General features: G+C 42.2%; 1 protein-coding gene across 14 annotated transcripts in view; it reads left to right on the forward strand.

Annotated features, from left to right (window-relative positions):
* The first annotated feature begins 1,608 nt into the window (after positions 1 to 1,608).
* HDX (highly divergent homeobox) overlaps positions 1,609 to 20,946 on the forward strand; it is a 41,242-nt gene continuing 21,904 nt past the window's right edge. For 2 of the 14 annotated variants that reach the window (XM_085858114.1, XM_085858122.1), the window contains exons 1-10: positions 1,907 to 2,078; positions 6,412 to 6,498; positions 12,156 to 12,302; positions 14,694 to 14,802; positions 15,384 to 15,580; positions 18,206 to 18,372; positions 18,722 to 18,918; positions 19,363 to 19,695; positions 19,887 to 20,002; positions 20,108 to 20,146. In XM_085858114.1, coding sequence (XP_085714240.1) covers positions 6,454 to 6,498; positions 12,156 to 12,302; positions 14,694 to 14,802; positions 15,384 to 15,580; positions 18,206 to 18,372; positions 18,722 to 18,918; positions 19,363 to 19,695; positions 19,887 to 20,002; positions 20,108 to 20,146 — 1,350 coding nt within the window. In that variant the 5' untranslated portion in view covers positions 1,907 to 2,078; positions 6,412 to 6,453. Of the gene's footprint in view, positions 1,755 to 1,906; positions 2,208 to 2,539; positions 6,284 to 6,408; positions 6,499 to 12,155; positions 12,303 to 14,693; positions 14,803 to 15,383; positions 15,581 to 18,205; positions 18,373 to 18,721; positions 18,919 to 19,362; positions 19,696 to 19,886; positions 20,003 to 20,107; positions 20,147 to 20,946 lie in introns of those variants that run through there. The other 12 variants (XM_085858117.1, XM_085858119.1, XM_085858120.1 and 9 more) reach the window with 12 other exon arrangements.

Genomic DNA, 20,946 nt, shown 5'->3' on the forward strand with positions numbered 1-20,946 from the left:
ATTGATTAAATTTTGGTGAACATCCAGATCCAGATCCGATAATGTCGATACGATTCTTCACCATAGCCAGATAGGACCAAAAATGAGATACAGCATGATATCTAACAATGTTTTGGATGATTTTGGATGAAACTTGGTGGACATGCTGGGTGGGCGACGAGGATGAAACGATTAGATTTTGGTGAAGATCTGAATCTGGATGCGAGAAATTTTTATATATTTTTTTTAAACATTCTTCACCATTGAGAGATGGGGCCAAAATTGATTTTTCAAACAGCTGTGGACGGATTCACACAAACCTTGGTGATTGAGTTTGGTGGGTGACGGAACAAGCCGATTTGATTTTGGATTCAGGTATGGATCCAGATCCGGCCGATCAGTGGCGGAGGTGTGCACTCTACGGAGTGCCGTTATCGTAGATCCAGTACTTGCGCACTCTATCCAGCCTTGAAAACTCGGGTGAAAACCAATTTTTTTTTAATGAAAGATCACTAATTTCTTTCCGAGGTATCATGAAAACGTACCTTATTTGGGCGATGTATAACGGACCAAAATGGTACCTTGATTTCATGATAGAAGACGCGTTGTTCAGTCTTCGAATGTACATGAGAGACCTGAAGCCTAAGGCCTACACGGAGCGAAGAAAATGGTGGCGATTTGATTTTGAATCTCCGCCCTGGACGGACAGACAGACAGAGCGACTGGTGGAGAATATGATGCCTTGTGAATGTTTGAATGTACGACATTGGGGGGGAGGGGAGGCGGTGCGGTGGTGAAACTTTCCATCATTTCCGGTTAGCGAGAGCCGCCGCCATTTTAACGAGGTGAATGCCGCTGCTAGCTGTGATAATGTTTGTAATTTTTGATGAGGGTCGTCCACCCAAATGTAATTCAATTATCTGGAAAATCTGAGCAATTAAATCCCCTCCTCCTCCCCCTCCCCATTCAATGCCCTCATCCACCCAATGAGAATTCACTCCTCGTGGAGGATCTCCAAGTCTTACTCACGTTGTTGTTCTTGTGGACGTTTTTTTTTTGTTTCACAGCCTACAGTTTTCATCGAAACTTCCTTAAACTTGGCATATACATGTAAAAATACCCCGCGCAGACAGTAACCATCTCCGATTTTGAAAATTCCTCCGAGAAAAAAAGTTATGACGTCACAATATCTCTGCTAATGGAAATCGCCTATATCATTATCTCCGAAACTAGGCAAGCTTTTTGAATTCTGTTTGCGGGAATCAAGCCGGGCATTAACACAGATAATTTATCGCAAACCTGATACATCGCAATGACGTCATATTCGTTTTTATGACGTCATCATTAAGAGGACGAGGATGTTAGGTCATTTGAGCTTGTTTATTTTACTACGTTGTATACATTTTATTGCACTGACAATCTGTAAACACTACAGGTAAACCTTTAGATACCTGTTGAGCACCCCCCCCCCCAAAGGAAGGTGAATCTGGCCACCGATGACCGTACAAACACACTCACTACGGACATGGCCGTCTCTTCTTACCTCCCTTCGAGGTAACACCTCCGTCATATTATTAAAAATAGAAAATTCATTTACACCCATGTGTAAGTTCCACAGTGTGAGCCAAGTGAAAGCCTCACGACGATTAAAACTCCGAGTGACGAATCGGAACGGTGGAATACGTGGATGGCGCTCCCGACGCGTGACGTCACGATCATGATCGCGCGTGGGGAGGTGCCGCGCGATCGCTCTGCGGGACAGGTATCTGGCGCTGGTAGGGAGCGTTCGGTCCGGGATACATTGGGGGTAACGGGGGTCGGAGCAGATCGGGGGAACTCGGATCCCACGGGGGGGGGGAACTCGGATCCCACGGGGGAGGGGGAGCGTGCTCGAGGAACGGGGTTCCAAGAGTGTAAAGAGGGGTTCGGGGGGGGGAGGGGGAGTGGAGGATCGGACGGCGAGGGTCACGTCCATAAAGAGGAACGATAACGGGGGTGAAGGGGAAGAATGTCCGTGAGGAGGATCGCTCCGTGAGAGTTGGGTCTGTGAGGGTCGTGGAGGAAAATGGAGGGGTCACGGCGTGAAGCGGTCCCTCATGGCGAGTGATGAGAGCACGCGGATCCGTACACACTCCGTGCTGCCGCACGCCGCCTCCTCCTCCTCCCGGCTCGGTGTCCCACTCGCCGCCACTTCCGTCTCCCCGTCCGCCACGATTCTCGCGCCTTCGGCGAGTTCGCTCGTCCGTCGCTTTTGTTTGGGGCCCCGAGTTATTCCGGGGACACAAAGGGCGCAGCTTGTGATTATAGTGTCGGCCTCGTGGTGGCGCGATCATCGCGGCGCGCGCTCTCTCCGTGTGTGTGTGTGTGTGTGTGTGTGTGTGTGTGTGTGTGTGAGAGTGTGTGTGAGAGTGTGTGAGAGTGTGTGAGAGAGTGTGTGTGTGTGTGTGTGTGTGAGTGGGGGTCTGTGTGTGTGTGAGTGTGTGTGGGTGGGTGTGTGTGTGAGTGTGTGTGTGGGTGAGTGTGTGTGTGTGTGGGTGAGTGTGTGTGTGTGTGCGTATGTGTGCGTGTGTGTGAATGTCGGGCTCGTCGTGTGTCGGTCATCAAGCGACGGATCGTCGTGTGACTGCTGGCCGAACTGATGGCAAACCGTCTGATTGTATGAAGGAATGAGGAGCGACTGGCGAATGATTGATGGGTGACTGGATGTATAAAATAATGACGGGTGACTGAATGATTGATGGGTGTCGGGCTGAATGAAGGAATGTTGGGACAGAATGTCTGAAGGTGACTGGTTGAATGAAGTAATGTTGGGACAGAATGAATGATGGGTGATTGGCTGAATGAAGGAATGTTGGGATAGGATGAATGAAGGGTGATTGGCTGAATGAAGGAATGTTGGGACAGAATGTCTGAAGGTGACTGGTTGAATGAAGTAATGTTGGGACAGAATGAGTGATGGGTGATTGGCTGAATGAAGGAATGTTGGGATAAATGAATGATGGGCGATTGGCTGAAGAAGGAATGTTGGGATACAATGAATGATGAGTGATTGGCTGAATGAAGGAATGTTGGGACAGAATGAATGATGGTTGATTGGATGAAGGAATGTTGGGACAGAATGAATGAAGGGTGATTGGCTGAATGAAGGAATGTTGGGACAGAATGAATGATGGGTGATTGGCTGAATGAAGGAATGTTGGGATAGAATGAAGGGTGATTGGCTGAATTAAGGAATGTTGGGACAGAATGTCTGAAGGTGACTGGTTGAATGAAGTAATGTTGGGACAGAATGAATGATGGGTGATTGGCTGAATGAAGGAATGTTGGGATAAGTGAATGATGGGCGATTGGCTAAAGAAGGAATGTTGGGATAGAATGAATGATGAGTGATTGGCTGAATGAAGGAATGTTGGGAGAGAATGAATGATGGTTGATTGGATGAAGGAATGTTGGGACAGAATGAATGAAGGGTGATTGGCTGAATGAAGGAATGTTGGGACAGAATGAATGATGGGTGATTGGCTGAAAGAAGGAATGTTGGGATAGAATGAAGGGTGATTGGCTGAATGAAGGAATGTTGGGATAGAATGAATGAAGGGTGATTCACTGAATTAAGGAATTTTGGGATAGAATGAATGAAGGGTGATTGGCTGAATGAAGGAATGTTGGGACAGAATGAGTGATGGGTGATTGGCTGAATTAAGGAATGTTGGTACGGAATGAATGATGGGTGATTGGCTGAATTAAGGAATGTTGGGACAGAATGAATGATGGGTGATTGGCTGAATGAAAGAATGTTGGGACAGAGTGAATGATGGGTGATTGGCTGAATTAAGGAATGTTGGGACGGAATGAATGATGCGTGATTGGCTGAATGAAGGAATGTTGGGACAGAATGAATGATGGGTGATTGGCTGAATGAAGGATTGTTTGGAGAGAATGAATGAAGGGTGACTGGCTGAATGAAGGAATGTTGGGACAGAATGAGTGATGGGTGATTGGCTGAATTAAGGAATGTTGGGACAGAATGAATGATGGGTGATTCGCTGAATTAAGGAATGTTGGGAAAGAATGGATGATGGGTGATTGGCTGAATTAAGGAATGTTGGGACGGAATGAATGATGGGTGATTGGCTGAATTAAGGAATGTTGGGATGGAATGAATGATGGGTGATTGGCTGAATGAAGGAATGTTGGGACAGAATGAATGATGGGTGATTGGCTGAATTAAGGAATGTTGGGATAGAATGAATGATGGGTGATTGGCTGAATGAAGGAATGTTGCAACAGAATGAATGATGGGTGATTGGCTGAATGAAGGAATGTTGGGACAGAGTGAATGATGGGTGATTGGCTGAATTAAGGAATGTTGGGACGGAATGAATGATGCGTGATTGGCTGAATGAAGGAATGTTGGGACAGAATGAATGATGGGTGATTGACTGAATGAAGGAATGTTGCGACAGAATGAATGACGGGTGATTGGCTGAATTCAGGAATGTTGGGATAGAATGAATGATGGGTGATTGGCTGAATTAAGGAATTTTGGGACAATGAATGATGGGTGATTGGCTGAATTATGGAATGTTGGGATGGAATGAATGATGAGTGATTGGCTGAATGAAGGAATGTTGCGACAGAATGAATGACGGGTGATTCGCTGAATTAAGTAATGTTGGGACGGAATGAATGATGGGTGATTGGCTGAATTAAGGAATGTTGGGACAGAATGAACGATGGGTGATTGGCTGAATTAAGGAATGTTGGGACGGAATGAATGATGGGTGATTGGCTGAATTAAGGAATGTTGGGACGGAATGAATGATGGGTGATTGGCTGAATTAAGGAATGTTGGGACAGAATGAATGATGGGTGATTGGCTGAATTAAGGAATGTTGGGACAGAATGAACGATGGGTGATTGGCTGAATTAAGGAATGTTGGGACGGAATGAATGATGGGTGATTGGCTGAATTAAGGAATGTTGGGACGGAATGAATGATGGGTGATTGGCTGAATTAAGGAATGTTGGGACAGAATGAATGATGGGTGATTGGCTGAATTAAGGAATGTTGGGTGTCTTCAGCTGTGTCTAACAAATTCGTAATCTCGGGACAAACATCGGCCACGTGAGCTGATATTCCAATGGAGATTGATATGAGCAGTGAGATTGCTAACCGGGTTACCAAACAAGCCGATAATCCTAACCGGGTTACCAAACAAGCCGATAATCCTAACCAGGTTAACAAACAAGCCAATAATCCTAACCGGGTTACCAAACAAGCTGATAATCCTAACCAGGTTAACAAACAAGCCAATAATCCTAACCAGGTTACCAAACAAGCCGATAATCCTAACCAGGTTAACAAACAAGTCGATAAACCCAACTACTCAGTTGTGCAAAGTCCAAATGAAGCACCGTTTTCACCCAAACGTTAATCCCTCCATTAAGAGTGAAAAAGTTATTCCTAAATTAATTAATTGTGTGTGTAAAGTGAAGGAAACTCGAGTAAATGTTTTGAGTCCTGTTGTCGGTAATTGACGTGATGCGGCGGAGCAGGACAATTACCCCTGGATCAACAGAATGTTTACACCCAGGGTCGTTTTGTACCCGGTCCCACCTGCCTTATGCACTCACTATCTCTTCATCATTCTCCACCTTATTCCTCTAATTTGGTCATTCTTTCATTTGTATACTTAAGGCTATCTTTTCCAGTATGTAATCATCATTAACCATACCTGTGGTACTAAACCAGGTGTGTCATGCAATGTCACTCCTTTTATCAGCTCTTCCAGAAGCCTTAACTTATACCCCAGGTGATATGAAACGCCACAACGCATGTACAGTACAATGGTATCCGTACATTGTAATATGTAGAACAGCGTAATGCAGAGAGACACTATCGAATGCCCGTTAACTTAATCTCTTGTTACCTCCGCCACCGAAGGTGGATGGTGATTATGTTTTCACCCCTGTCTGTGAGCACGATATCTCAAAAAGGTGTGCATGGATTCGGACGAAATTTGGTGGACAGGTTGGGTGTGTGACGAGAACAAATTAATTCGATGTTGGAGAAGATCCAGATCCGGAAACTAGAATTTTTAAAGTGATTCTTCACAATTGAGAGATGGAGCCAAAAACAATGTATAGAATGATATTACAAAAAGTTGTGGACGGGTTATGGCAAAACTTGGTGGATGAGTTGGTCGGTGACAAGAACATCGGATTCGATTTTGGTTCAGGTCCAGATCCAGATCCGGACTGTTGGTGGAATACAAAATGTAAAGTGTTCAGCCTGGCGGAGGTATGCACGCCACCGAGTGCTGTTCTAGTTTATATATTTTTATGATACTGTTGTAGCATTAACGTTGATGGTAACAAACTGGTAAACAATGTGAATGTCGTCTCTCTTTCGCCTCTCTTTCCCAGCAGGGTTTCACACCTACAGAGACTTGAACACGTTAACCGGACATTATGTGGCCGAACCAGACTCCTGGAGGAATGCACAACTATGGGCAGGTAATTATGATGTCACACTGTGTAATATTTTAGGAATAATCAGGTAAATTTGACCTCGCAGATGTAGAATCATCAGGTAAATATGATATCACACTGTGTACTCGTGTATTAAATCATCAGGTTCATATGATGTCACACTGTGTAATCAGATGAGGGATCATCAGGTACATATGATGTCACACTGTGTAATCAGATGTGGAATCATCAGGTAAATATGACGTCACACTGTGTAATCAGATGTAGAATCATAAGATAAATATGGTCACACTGTGTACTCTTGTGTTAAATCATCAGGTAAATATCACCTCACAGATATAGAATCACCAGGTGAATATGATGTCACACTGTGTAATCATTTAGGAATAATCAGGTGTATATGACCTCACAGATGTGGAATCATCAGGTAAATATGACCTCACAGGTGTGGAATCATCGGGTAAATATGACGTCACACTGTCTAATCAGATGTAGAATCACCAGGTGAATATGATGTCACACTGTGTAATCAGATGTGGAATCAGAAGATAAATATGACGTTACACTATGTAATCAGATGGAGAATCAGAAGATAAATATGGTCGCACTGTGTACTCTTGTGTTAAATCATCAGGTAAATATGACCTCACAGATATAGAATCACCAGGTGAATATGATGTCACACTGTGTAATCATTTAGCAATAATAAGGAAAATATGACCTCACAGATTTGGAATCATCAGGTCAATATGATGTCACACTATGTACTCATGTATTGAATCATCAGGTAAATATGATATCACACTGTCTAATCAGATGTAGAATCATCAGGTAAATATGATGTCACACTGTGTAATCATTTAGGAATAATCAGGTATATATGACCTCAGAGATGTGGAATATAATAAATATAAATATGACCTCACAGGTGTGGAATCATCAGGTAAATATGACGTCACACTATCTAATCAGATGTAGAATCATCAGGTAAATAGGATGTCACACTGTGTAATCATTTAGGAATAATCAGGAACATATGACCTCACAGATGTGGAATCATCAGGTAAATATAACGTCACACTGTCTAATCAGATGTAGAATCATCAGGTAAATATGACCTCACAGATGTGGAATCATCAGGTAAATATGACGTCACACTATCTAATCAGATGTAGAATCATCAGGTAAATAGGATGTCACACTGTGTAATCATTTAGGAATAATCAGGAACATATGACCTCACAGATGTGGAATCATCAGGTAAATATAACGTCACACTGTCTAATCAGATGTAGAATCATCAGGTAAATATGATGTCACACTGTGTAATCATTTAGCAATAATCAGGTATATATGACCTCAGAGATGTGGAATCATCAGGTGAATATGACCTCACAGGTGTGGAATCATCAGGTAAATATGACGTCACACTATCTAATCAGATGTAGAATCATCAGGTAAATATGATGTCACACTGTTTGATCATTTAGGAATAATCAGGTAAATATGACCTCGCAGATGTGGAATCATCAGGTAAATATGATGTCACACTGTCTAATCAGATGTAGAATCATCAGGTAAATATGATGTCACACTGTGTAATCAGATGTAGAATCACCAGGTGAATATGATGTCACACTGTGTAATCATTTAGGCATAATCAAGTAAATATGACCTCACAGATGTGGAATCCTCAGGTAAATATGATGTCTCACTCTTTACGCGTGTATTCAATCATCAGGTAAATATGATGTCACACTCTGTACTCGTGTATTCAATCATCAGGTAAATATGATGTCACACTGTGTACGCGTGTATTCAATCATCAGGTAAATATGATGTCACACTGTGTACGCGTGTATTCAATCATCAGGTAAATATGATGTCACACTCTGCACTCGTGTATTCAATCATCAGGTAAATATGATGTCACACTGTGTACGCGTGTATTCAATCATCAGGTAAATATGATGTCACACTGTGTACTCGTGTATTCAATCATCAGGTAAATATGATGTCGCACTCTGCACTCGTGTATTCAATCATCAGGTAAATATGATGTCACACTGTGTACGTGTGTATTCAATCATCAGGTAAATATGATGTCACACTGTGTACTCGTGTATTCAATCATCAGGTAAATATGATGTCACACTCTGCACTCGTGTATTCAATCATCAGGTAAATATGATGTCGCACTGTGTACGTGTGTATTCAATCATCAGGTAAATATGATGTCACACTCTGCACTCGTGTATTCAATCATCAGATAAATATGATGTCGCACTGTGTACGTGTGTATTCAATCATCAGGTAAATATGATGTCACACTGTGTAATCAGATGTAGAATCACCAGGTGAATATGATGTCACACTGTGTAATCATTTAGGCATAATCAAGTAAATATGACCTCACAGATGTGGAATCCTCAGGTAAATATGATGTCTCACTCTTTACGCGTGTATTCAATCATCAGGTAAATATGATGTCACACTCTGTACTCGTGTATTCAATCATCAGGTAAATATGATGTCACACTGTGTACGCGTGTATTCAATCATCAGGTAAATATGATGTCACACTGTGTACGCGTGTATTCAATCATCAGGTAAATATGATGTCACACTCTGCACTCGTGTATTCAATCATCAGGTAAATATGATGTCACACTCTGCACTCGTGTATTCAATCATCAGGTAAATATGATGTCACACTCTGCACTCGTGTATTCAATCATCAGGTAAATATGATGTCACACTGTGTAATCAGATGTAGAATCACCAGGTGAATATGATGTCACACTGTGTAATCATTTAGGCATAATCAAGTAAATATGACCTCACAGATGTGGAATCCTCAGGTAAATATGATGTCACACTGTGTACGTGTGTATTCAATCATCAGGTAAATATGATGTCACACTCTGCACTCGTGTATTCAATCATCAGGTAAATATGATGTCACACTGTGTACGTGTGTATTCAATCATCAGGTAAATATGATGTCACACTGTGTACGTGTGTATTCAATCATCAGGTAAATATGATGTCACACTGTGTACTCGTGTATTCAATCATCAGGTAAATATGATGTCACACTCTGCACTCGTGTATTCAATCATCAGGTAAATATGATGTCACACTCTGCACTCGTGTATTCAATCATCAGATAAATATGATGTCGCACTGTGTACGTGTGTATTCAATCATCAGGTAAATATGATGTCACACTGTGTACGTGTGTATTCAATCATCAGGTAAATATGATGTCACACTGTGTACTCGTGTATTCAATCATCAGGTAAATATGATGTCACACTCTGCACTCGTGTATTCAATCATCAGATAAATATGATGTCGCACTGTGTACGTGTGTATTCAATCATCAGGTAAATATGATGTCACACTGTGTACTCGTGTATTCAATCATCAGGTAAATATGATGTCACACTCTGCACTCGTGTATTCAATCATCAGGTAAATATGATGTCACACTCTGCACTCGTGTATTCAATCATCAGATAAATATGATGTCGCACTGTGTACGTGTGTATTCAATCATCAGGTAAATATGATGTCACACTCTGCACTCGTGTATTCAATCATCAGGTAAATATGATGTCACACTCTGCACTCGTGTATTCAATCATCAGGTAAATATGATGTCACACTGTGTACTCGTGTATTCAATCATCAGTTAAATATGATGTCGCACTGTGTACGTGTGTATTCAATGATCAGGTAAATATGATGTCACACTCTGCACTCGTGTATTCAATCATCAGGTAAATATGATGTCACACTCTGCACTCGTGTATTCAATCATCAGGTAAATATGATGTCACACTGTGTACGCGTGTATTCAATCATCAGGTAAATATGATGTCACACTGTGTACGTGTGTATTCAATCATCAGGTAAATATGATGTCACACTGTGTACTCGTGTATTCAATCATCAGGTAAATATGATGTCACACTCTGCACTCGTGTATTCAATCATCAGGTAAATATGATGTCACACTCTGCACTCGTGTATTCAATCATCAGGTAAATATGATGTCACACTCTGCACTCGTGTATTCAATCATCAGATAAATATGATGTCGCACTGTGTACGTGTGTATTCAATCATCAGGTAAATATGATGTCACACTGTGTACGTGTGTATTCAATCATCAGGTAAATATGATGTCACACTGTGTACTCGTGTATTCAATCATCAGGTAAATATGATGTCACACTCTGCACTCGTGTATTCAATCATCAGGTAAATATGATGTCACACTCTGCACTCGTGTATTCAATCATCAGGTAAATATGATGTCACACTCTGCACTCGTGTATTCAATCATCAGATAAATATGATGTCGCACTGTGTACGTGTGTATTCAATCATCAGGTAAATATGATGTCACACTCTGCACTCGTGTATTCAATCATCAGGTAAATATGATGTCACACTCTGCACTCGTGTATTCAATCATCAGGTAAATATGATGTCACACTGTGTACTCGTGTATTCAATCATCAGTTAAATATGATGTCGCACTGTGTACGTGTGTATTCAATCATCAGGTAAATATGATGTCACACTCTGCACTCGTGTATTCAATCATCAGGTAAATATGATGTCACACTCTGCACTCGTGTATTCAATCATCAGGTAAATATGATGTCACACTGTGTACTCGTGTATTCAATCATCAGTTAAATATGATGTCGCACTGTGTACGTGTGTATTCAATGATCAGGTAAATATGATGTCACACTCTGCACTCGTGTATTCAATCATCAGGTAAATATGATGTCACACTCTGCACTCGTGTATTCAATCATCAGGTAAATATGATGTCACACTGTGTACGCGTGTATTCAATCATCAGTTAAATATGATGTCACACTCTGCACTCGTGTATTCAATCATCAGGTAAATATGATGTCACACTCTGCACTCGTGTATTCAATCATCAGATAAATATGATGTCGCACTGTGTACGTGTGTATTCAATCATCAGGTAAATATGATGTCACACTCTGCACTCGTGTATTCAATCATCAGGTAAATATGATGTCACACTCTGCACTCGTGTATTCAATCATCAGGTAAATATGATGTCACACTGTGTACTCGTGTATTCAATCATCAGTTAAATATGATGTCACACTGTGTAATGAGAAGTGGAATCATCACTATCGGGTAAATATGACATCACACTGTATAATGATTTATGTAATCATGTGGTAAATGTGACATCACACTGTGTACTCATTTATGGCATCAGGTTAATGTGATGTCACATTGTTTAATTATTTTTGACATCATCAGGTTAATGTGACTTTGCACTGTTTAATCATGTATGAGTATATTTGCATTAATGTGACGTCACACTGTTTAATAATATATGGAATCATCAGGTGAGTGATGCCAGGTATTTGTGATGTCAAACTGCACACTTGTATTACCATAATGTGAATGTGACATGACATCACATTTTGAGAAATTTGAATTATTTTTGTGATATTTTCAAATACTGTCAAACAAAGTTGGCGGGTCAGACAGACAGTAGGGCATGTTAATTAATTTATTTTTTATTTGGATTTTGAAAATATTTTTTATCGAGTAAGAGTCTACCGTGTACAGCCTAATGAGATGTAGTACTCGTTCTGTGATCATCCCAGATGTACCGGCGTTCGGTCATCTCTCCAGAACAGCAGCTTATCCTCGAGAGATTCTACGAGAATGGCATGACCAACCAGAGCAACCACTGCGTGCCTCTCATCGTGCAGTGTTCTCACGAGGCCGGACTCAACTATAGTGTAGTGCGGGTAATGGTCTCTTTATCGATACATTTTAACCAACCTCTTCGCTCCTTTTCTTTGGGCTTTATTCAGAAACCATCTTAGGGACTATTATACCCTCCTCTCTCGAGTCACTATATACAGAGTGGGGCAGAGAAACGGACGATTTAAAAAAAAAACTCAGTAATTAAATTTAGATTTTGTATTTGCCAAATTTATTTCTTGAAGATCACATCCTCGAGCTGACCTCCGTCTCTGCACAGACATTCGTCTAGTCTTCCACGCATGCTTCCCATGACGCGGCGTAACATCTCCAAATAAATTCCGGCAATTTCTTGACGAAGTCTTTCTTTCAGCTCTTCACTCTTGTGTGGGCGATTAGCGTACACTTTGCTTTTTAAGTGCCCCCATTAAAAAGCCGCATGCTGACAGGTCTCGTGACCTTGGAGGTCAAGTGATGTCACGATTCCTGCAGATAATGTGGTTATGAAAAAGTATTCGTACGGCGGCCATTAGCACGCTGGCGGTATGAAACGTCGTGCCGTCTTGTTGAAATCAACTGGCCTCATTAACTTGAGGAAACCTGGTAACTAGTTGATCAGTCAAAAAAGTTGCCATCATGTTGGCATAGCGGAGATCGTTTTTTAAAATCTCCTGTTTCTCTGTCCCACCCTGTACTGGGAGTAGCGACATGACGCGTCCCAAAAATTTCTGGTCATGTGGATCATGGATGCCATTTTATATCCTTCGGTCATTCATTGAATGAGCGCACGATATCCCGTCATTCTTTTTTTAAATGATAGGACTCTGTGCCACTGGATGCACCAATCGATCAGGGAGGGGTTTCAAAATGTATAGATTACCTGCAGATGCCGGAAGGAAAAAAAAAATTGTGAAAATAAAGCTTGTCATCTGAGATGGAAACCGACTTCGAGGTGGTTTTTGTGACGGGTAAATTGTTGTCGCATGTGTACATTTGTGTGTGGTGGTCGTCATATTGTAGTCCGCTGTTGGCTGTAACTCGTAAACAGACATAAATCATCATGGAAACGTGTATAGATAATTATTTATGACACATCAAGAAAATCCTGGCAAAGTTGCTTGTTAGTAAACACGTCACGTAAATTTGTTTGTTTATTTATTCAAATTAATTTAAGTGGAGTAGTTAACATTGGTTCACAACATGTCATCATCCATGACGTGGTTAATTCGAAAATAATCCAGGATCCATTTGCCTTCAGCCTCACCTTGTAGCAAAACCGTAAATTTTATTGAAGAAAAGAGAAAAAAATCAGAAGAGTGGGAGAAAAAGGGAGAAAAAAAAGAAGAGAGTAATAGAGCGTGTTAATGAGCTGTGGGGAAAGGGACACCATGGAAAATGAGAGATTTAATGGGATTAGAAAAAAAAAATGATTATATACACACACATGCACGTTCTCAACACATGTGAAGGATTACACACACATACATGTTTTCAGCACATGTGAAGGATTACACACACATACATGTTTTCAGCACATGTGAAGGATTACACACACATACATGTTTTCAGTGGTACAATACTTGTGTTAAAATAACTGGAGTTGGGAAAAAAAAAATCATCACTTTGGGCTCATCTTCATATTGATGCAGTCCTCTTTTATTACCTTCGCCACTGAAGGTGAATGAGGTTATGTTTTCACCTCTTTCTGTCTGTTTGTTTGTGTACAGGATATCTCTCAAAGTTGTGGACAGGTTGGGTGTGTGACAAGGACGAACTGATTCGATTTTGATGAAAATCCGGATCCAGATTCGACTACTAGAATTTTAAAAGTGATTTTTCACCATTGAGAGATCGGGCTAAAAACGATATATAGAATGATATTTCAAAAATTTATTGGGCCCGATATGTTCTTGTGGATCAGGCATTGCGTGGCGGAGGTGTGCGCTCTATCAAGTGCCCTTCTAGCTCATTATGGAATCTCACCTTTTCGGAAACCCTACATTTTATGGAATCACCTATTTTATAGAATCCCACATTTTATCAAATCCCACATTTTATCAAATCTTCCCTTTTATAAAGGTGATATTCTGGAAAAGTTGGGATCCAGAACCTCCTTTTTTATCCTAATTGTTATTCACCTCCTGAGCAAATAATATGGAATCTCTTGATTGATTTAAATACTGGACGAGCACACTTTGGGAGAGATTTTAGTGAAATAGAAAGCTTGGTTCTCTTTAGTAATCCATAAAGTTATTCTGATTTTGTTTGTTGGCCAAAATGTGGTGCTTTGACTCATAGGCCATTGTTTCTTTTACTCGTGCCCCATGCCGTTTTACTTGTGAAGTAAATTTCTCTGAAATGTTTTGGTTTAAATAGATTATTTCTCAAAGCTGCTGGTTCTGTTTTAGTTTGAGGTCTTTGGGGATACTTTGCAGGCCTGGATTGGGAACAAGCGCCGAAAACTGGTCCACGAGGCGACCAAAGGTCTTTTGGCGGCACAGCAAGGCTCAATGGAAGGCAGCACGACAATCGGCTCTACTGGAGGTAAACTGGCTCAACTTGTAACCCATGCTTGAGTGTATCAGATTTAGAGGGGGGGAGTATCCCATGTTTAAGTGTCTCATATTTGGAGGGGGTATCCCAGGTTTGAGTGTATGAGTGTTGGGGTAGGGGTAACGCAGGCTCGATTGTATCAGTTTTGGGGCCGGGGGGGGGTGATGTTGCCGAAACTTGTCGGTTGGTTTATATCCGTAAAATGAGAACAAAGAAACTGTTGTGATAACAGCAAGGTCCTACATAGGAAGCTTGAAAGGGTTTTCTCTCGACTATGAAGGAATGTTCATGGACCCAGAGAAGCTCAGCACAAATGTTTGTCCTTTTCTGTGATCTCCAGTCAGTGTTACACATTTTTTTCCTAACTTTCTGTGAGTTTCTGGAAGACATTGGATAATAAGTCATGTATTTGACTGCAAAATATTTTTAAAAAGTGAAAACTCTTTGACTCTACCTCCTCCAATAGCTGTGACAATTTCTCACCCATTGTTCACCATTTGCATACGGGACTTGATGTTTCACTTGTAGTATTGTCACAACGGCCAAGTCTCCACCATACTGTCAACCTGCAGGAGTCGTTCCCGGTTCCAACGCGCACGCCGGAGCCACGAGCCACTCAGTCGGCCAGTTTCCAGGGCGTTACGGACGACAAGGAGTGCCTGCATCGACGTACCAAGCGAGGTGCACCCCCCGTGCATCTCAAGTTGGTCACACGCGCTACCTCGTGGCTTCGCCGAAAGCTCCGAGCTGCACCCCACTCGAGTACCATGTAATGCAATACATTTATTATGCTGAATAAAATGAACAGCACATACGGTTAACGCACTATAACATGGGTTAGAGCGCTCTCTTGAAATCCTCATGTTTTAATCACTGTAATTACGAGCATCAAAGTGCCATTGATGACTTATTTGCCGCTTTTGGAGTCAGTCCCGCATTTCAACTGTTATGTGCCTCGAGTTATGACAAAACTCGGTGGATGAGTTGGGTAGGTGACAAGAACAAGCCGATTAGATTTTGGTTCGAGTCTGGATCCAAATCTGGCCTATCGGTGGATATAATACGTTAGCTGTTCTGCTTGGTGGAGGTATGCACTTCCCCGAGTGCCATTCTAGTTTACTTGCTGCTTCTGTCTTCACTCGATCCAGAATCTACGGACACAAATTTTTATTCCAAGTAAATCGATGACTGCATTAGCTTTCCATCCGGATCATTTTTAGCTCACCTCGACTTTAGTCAGGCGAGGTTATGCGATCGAGCAGTGTCTGGAGGTGAGTGAGTCAGTCAGTCCGTAATCACTTCAATCATTATCACTTGAACGAAACACACAATTTTGATGAAACTTGGCCACAAGCTTCATATCTCATGCCTATCGAAGGTCTATTGACCAAAATCTGTGCTTATTAAAGGGATCTATGGGGGGGGGGAGTTTTGACCCCGCAAAATAGGTATTTTCTCTCTTCCCCAAAACTGTACACACAATTTAGATGAAATTTGACCACAACCTTCATCACCCATGATGTACTAAAAGTTTATTCATGGCATTAAAAAATCAGGGTCTTGGGGGGTCTGCGTGGGGATTGAGCCCCTCAAAATAGGAATTTGCTCTCTTCTCCAAGACTACACACAATCTTGTATATTATTTCCGAGTTTGTAGTTTCGTGTCGCGCTATCTTTGACTTTGTTCTGCGCTCGAGTAACGTGATATTCGGCTTACATCTATCTATAATTCCAGCTGTGTGTGTGTGTGTGTGTGTGTGTGTGTGTGTGTGTGTGTGTGTGTGTGTGTGTGTGTGTGTGTGTGTGTGTGTGTGTGTGTGTGTGTGTGTGTGTGTGTGTGTGTGTGTGTGACCGCTGTTTCTCGACAACCACTGGTCCGATCTAATTGAAACTTGCCAGATATATTGCTCGGGACCTGAGGATGTGCCTTTTCGAGGTTTGATATTAATCGGACAAGTGCTTCCCAAGTTATGGCCATTTATTTACCAAACCAATGGCAAGACACGTTGTTGCGTGGGCGTGGTCGATGGGGAAGGGAAGCTCAGCCACGTTCCCCATTACGGGTTACAATGTACGGGCTTCCGGAGAGTGATGACTTCGTATATTCTAATAATTTCTCGATTTCTTATGCGCATTTAGAGATAAACACAATGCCCCAAGTTATGATCGTTTTCATATTAGACGGTGTATAAATTTCGGGAACATCAGAGTGCTGGTATGCTCCGAACCAGGAAGTAAATATTTTTTTCTCTCTTCTCTTCTCTTTTTGTTTTTCCTTGCCACGACATTGCGAAAAGGTAAAATATGTTGGCGCTAATTGAATAATTGGGTATTAAAACTAAATTGCGAATAATCGTAACTGCGAATAATATCGAACTTCCGGGTCACGCACGTACGGCCACGCGAGAGCGAAGAAACGGCCTGTGTGGTTTATTTATTTATTTATTATTATTATTATTATTTATTTATTTATTTATATTTTTTTTACGGGCACATACTAGTTATCTTAAAGACCATATGAGGTGCATGGTACAAAAAAAAGTAAATAAAATGGTTCTGAAACAGTGAAATCATATTCCACTTACTGCATTAAAGTAAAATTACTACTGATACTCTGCATCAGGTCCTTTCTCAAACACACCCACCCCAACATGTCGCGCAGAGCGCGGGTTATGCTAGTTTCAATGAAACCTGACCACAACCTTCATCACCCGCAATCTACTCCAGTTTGTTCATGGCATTAACAAAAAACAGCGTGTATGGGTGTCTGTGGGGGGTTTGAGTGACTTTCTCCTGATCAAGGTGAGATTCAGGACGTGCAGTCCTATTTTTATTGTCTTATGACAGCAGGAAGGGAACGAAGTCTCTCTCTCTCTCTCTCACTCACTCACTCACTCACTCACTCACTCACTCACTCACTCACTCACACTCACACACATCAGAGTTGCCAACTCTATCACTTCTTGAACACTTGAACAGCCGACTAATTTTATTGCCCAAAAATAGCAACAAAATTCCATTTTCACAAAATAATGTCTCATTGAAGTTTTTGATAGATTTACATTTGACAAAGTTTTCTGTTGGCCTTTGAGCAGTTTCCTTCGATGTTGCATGAAAAATATCTTCCGTAATCTCATTGCATTTGATTGGCGACAGCTACTGTTCAAAGTATGCGGCAGAAAATTCCACTTTCCTGATCCTATGTGCGCCATACATGTCCCTTAACTTCACTCGTTTAATTTCAGTCATCCTAAACTCCTATTTTTCTCTCCCTACTCCTCCCATAATGAACTAATTTGAGTATACTTTGGAGATACCATTGGATCATTGTAGAACCGAATTGGAATGCACCAAGTGAACCTGTCAATCCTTGTTTTATTCGCTGTGTGTCCAGGTCAGAGGTGTGAGGCAGGCCCTGCGCCCAAACCTGGCACTGCCACTCGTGCGTCCATTGGAGGCACGGGAAATCCAGACGGGCCCAAGGTCGTGTCACTCCCGCTCCCAAGGAATGCTTATGCTGGGAAAGACCATAAAAATGGAACCAGTGGGCACAGAAGAAAGGTGAGAATAGGTTTGGCTTTATTTGCTGCATCTTGAGGACCATTTATCTATAAGGGAAGCTGAGACTAAGCATCTAGTTAGTTTAATACATCTGTGGGAGGTGGATGGAAAAGCTAGACATTGTTCGTTAAGTCATGAACACTGCTGTCATTCGGACCACCAAGGTGGGATTGACCCATGGGGCTCCTTATGGGACCCCAGTCATTAATTTAAGTCAGGTGGTTTGAGAGATGCCAGGTAAGAGTTGATACAAGATTGAAATGTTGCCAAAATACTTGCTGTGGGAAACAAAATTTGTTATTGGAGCTTTGCCATCTGTGGGTCTTCGTATTATATGTTGTCTCCTCAGCCCTTCCAAGTCTTGGCAGGTCTCAGGCTCTATACAGCGAGGAGCAAGCACTGGGATTCGGCCTATCCTGCCCGCTACCAGGACCCTGTGTCCTGCTGGAAGTATGACCTCTCATCAAGGCTCGCGTCTTCAAATTCGGAGCGTCGTCTCCCTTGGAGAGCAACAGCAGCGTTCCTCTGTTTTGCCGAGGCCTAATCGTGAGTGCGACACTTGTGTGTCCACAGCAGATTTGTTTGTCCCAGACATGAAAAAGTTATTTCCACTATTGTCCTTTCTGCACCTCTGCATCTCACTGTTGACACAAAGCTCTGGCATCACCAATCTGCAATATGGTGCGGCAAGGCACGGGTTCACCTGCAGTGTGAACAGGACGTGATTGAGTTGGTCAGGTACACTGACAGTTTACCTGGAATGGGGCATGAGAATTATCCTCACTTTTGATTGGAGGAAACTGTTTTGTATGCCCTCTCAGTTCGATTAACCTTTGCTGTGGAAATGGTTAGTTTGTTAGCCTTATTCATTTGACTGCCTGGGTATGATTTTGGAAATACTTGTGCAGGTCAGTCCTCGATAGAACGGTGTGGGAAAGGTCATGCTGAGTGGTACAATGCATCGTTGGTACTTTTTCTTCTAAATCGCAGTGCCTGTGGGTGACGGTGTTGGCCTTTCTATTGCCATGGCAACTGGTGACCTGGACGAGTATTCCCTGGAGGAGGAGCGAGCACGTGAGGGGCCGCAGGTGTCCCAAGAAGGCGAGAGCACCGGCATAGATGGCAGTACTGCTGGCCAAGACTGGTGCCTAAGAGGAACCACGCCGAGTCCTTCTGTGAGCATAGCTACAGCAAGCAGTACGACGCGAACTCGTGACCTGTCTCCAGAGAGAGCAGTGCACGCCGCTCGCTCGCTTGTGTGTCTCGCTGAATCCGTAGACAGGCTCTCGACGACCTCACAAGCGGTTACGCAGCAGAGCGAAGGTGTGAACAGTCAATTGCCCACCACATTACCCCGCTCTGTGTCGCATCACAAAATTATTAATTCCTTCATTCCACCACTCGTCTTAACTGTTGTATTCCTTACTCGATCATGGTATGATTAGGGTCCATTTTATCCAAGATTCTCATTATTCGGGCCTTCTTCTCATAATCATACTTTTCCTGCCTCTCAGCCTTGCATTCTCCAAGCAGCCTCACTCCTGCGACCTATGGTCCTGCACATGCCGTGGTGTCGCCATTTGCTCACGGTCTCCTGCAGGGTGGTGGTTCACAGGGTGGTTCTCATCAGGTGGGTTTGGTTGAACAACACAAATGTGGAGGCTCAGGAATGATTTGATGTCAAAACATTCCGCCATTGTATGTGTGTAACCATTTGTTGACGTGTCTTTCACAGCCCTTTCTTCATTTCTTCTGCGGAGGAAGAAAAAGAGTGGTGAGGAACACACAACAATTCTCCTCGCACATTTCCTTACTGTGTCCATTATATGATCAGCTAACAAACTTTGCTTCACTTCTGAAACTTTGATGCCTTTTGGTCCTCCTGTGATGGCTTCCATAAATGTCAGTGTGTGTGTGTGTGTGTGTGTGTGTGTGTGTGTGTGTGTGTGTGTGTGTGTGTGTGTGTGTGTGTGTGTTTGTGTGTATGTGTGTGTGTCTCAGTGTGTGTCAGTGTGTCTCTTCCATAACTCCGAAACCATGAAATATAGTGGCCCAAAACCTTGCATGCTTACTAAGGGAACGTTAATGGAGTGCATGAATGAAAACTGGGTGTTTCGGTAAATGTAAACACCCCTTTTTAAGATAATTAACGGGGTACTCATCATCCAAAAACAAAAAAAGCCTCACCAAGACGGTGGCGTGCCATCTTGGTCAGCCCTCGATCACCTCACAGCAATCTAAAGCCGCCATTTTGTTTTGGTCTGCTCATTTTGTTTCAGCCTGCCTTGACTTGGAACAGGCCGCAACAGTTTCTGGAAGATAAAGTACTCAATTTTTTTTCTTCACTTTCCTCACTCATATCATCAAATGCCTGATTTTCAAACCTACGAATCGCTGTATACATCACTTTTGTAGATGCTCTAGTTTTCAAATTAGGAGCTTGGAGCGAGGCAATTTTTCCTTACTCCTCTGCATTTATATGATGCAATTTTCCCTGTTGAGTTTTTACCACAATGCACCTTACTAGTGGTTTGAAGGTCATTTTCTCACAATTCATAACTTATCAACACACTG

This window comes from Eptatretus burgeri, chromosome 15 (genome assembly GCF_056783735.1).
Source record: "Eptatretus burgeri isolate ZD-2024b chromosome 15, Ebu_testis_v1, whole genome shotgun sequence".
Lineage (NCBI taxonomy): Eukaryota > Metazoa > Chordata > Myxini > Myxiniformes > Myxinidae > Eptatretus > Eptatretus burgeri.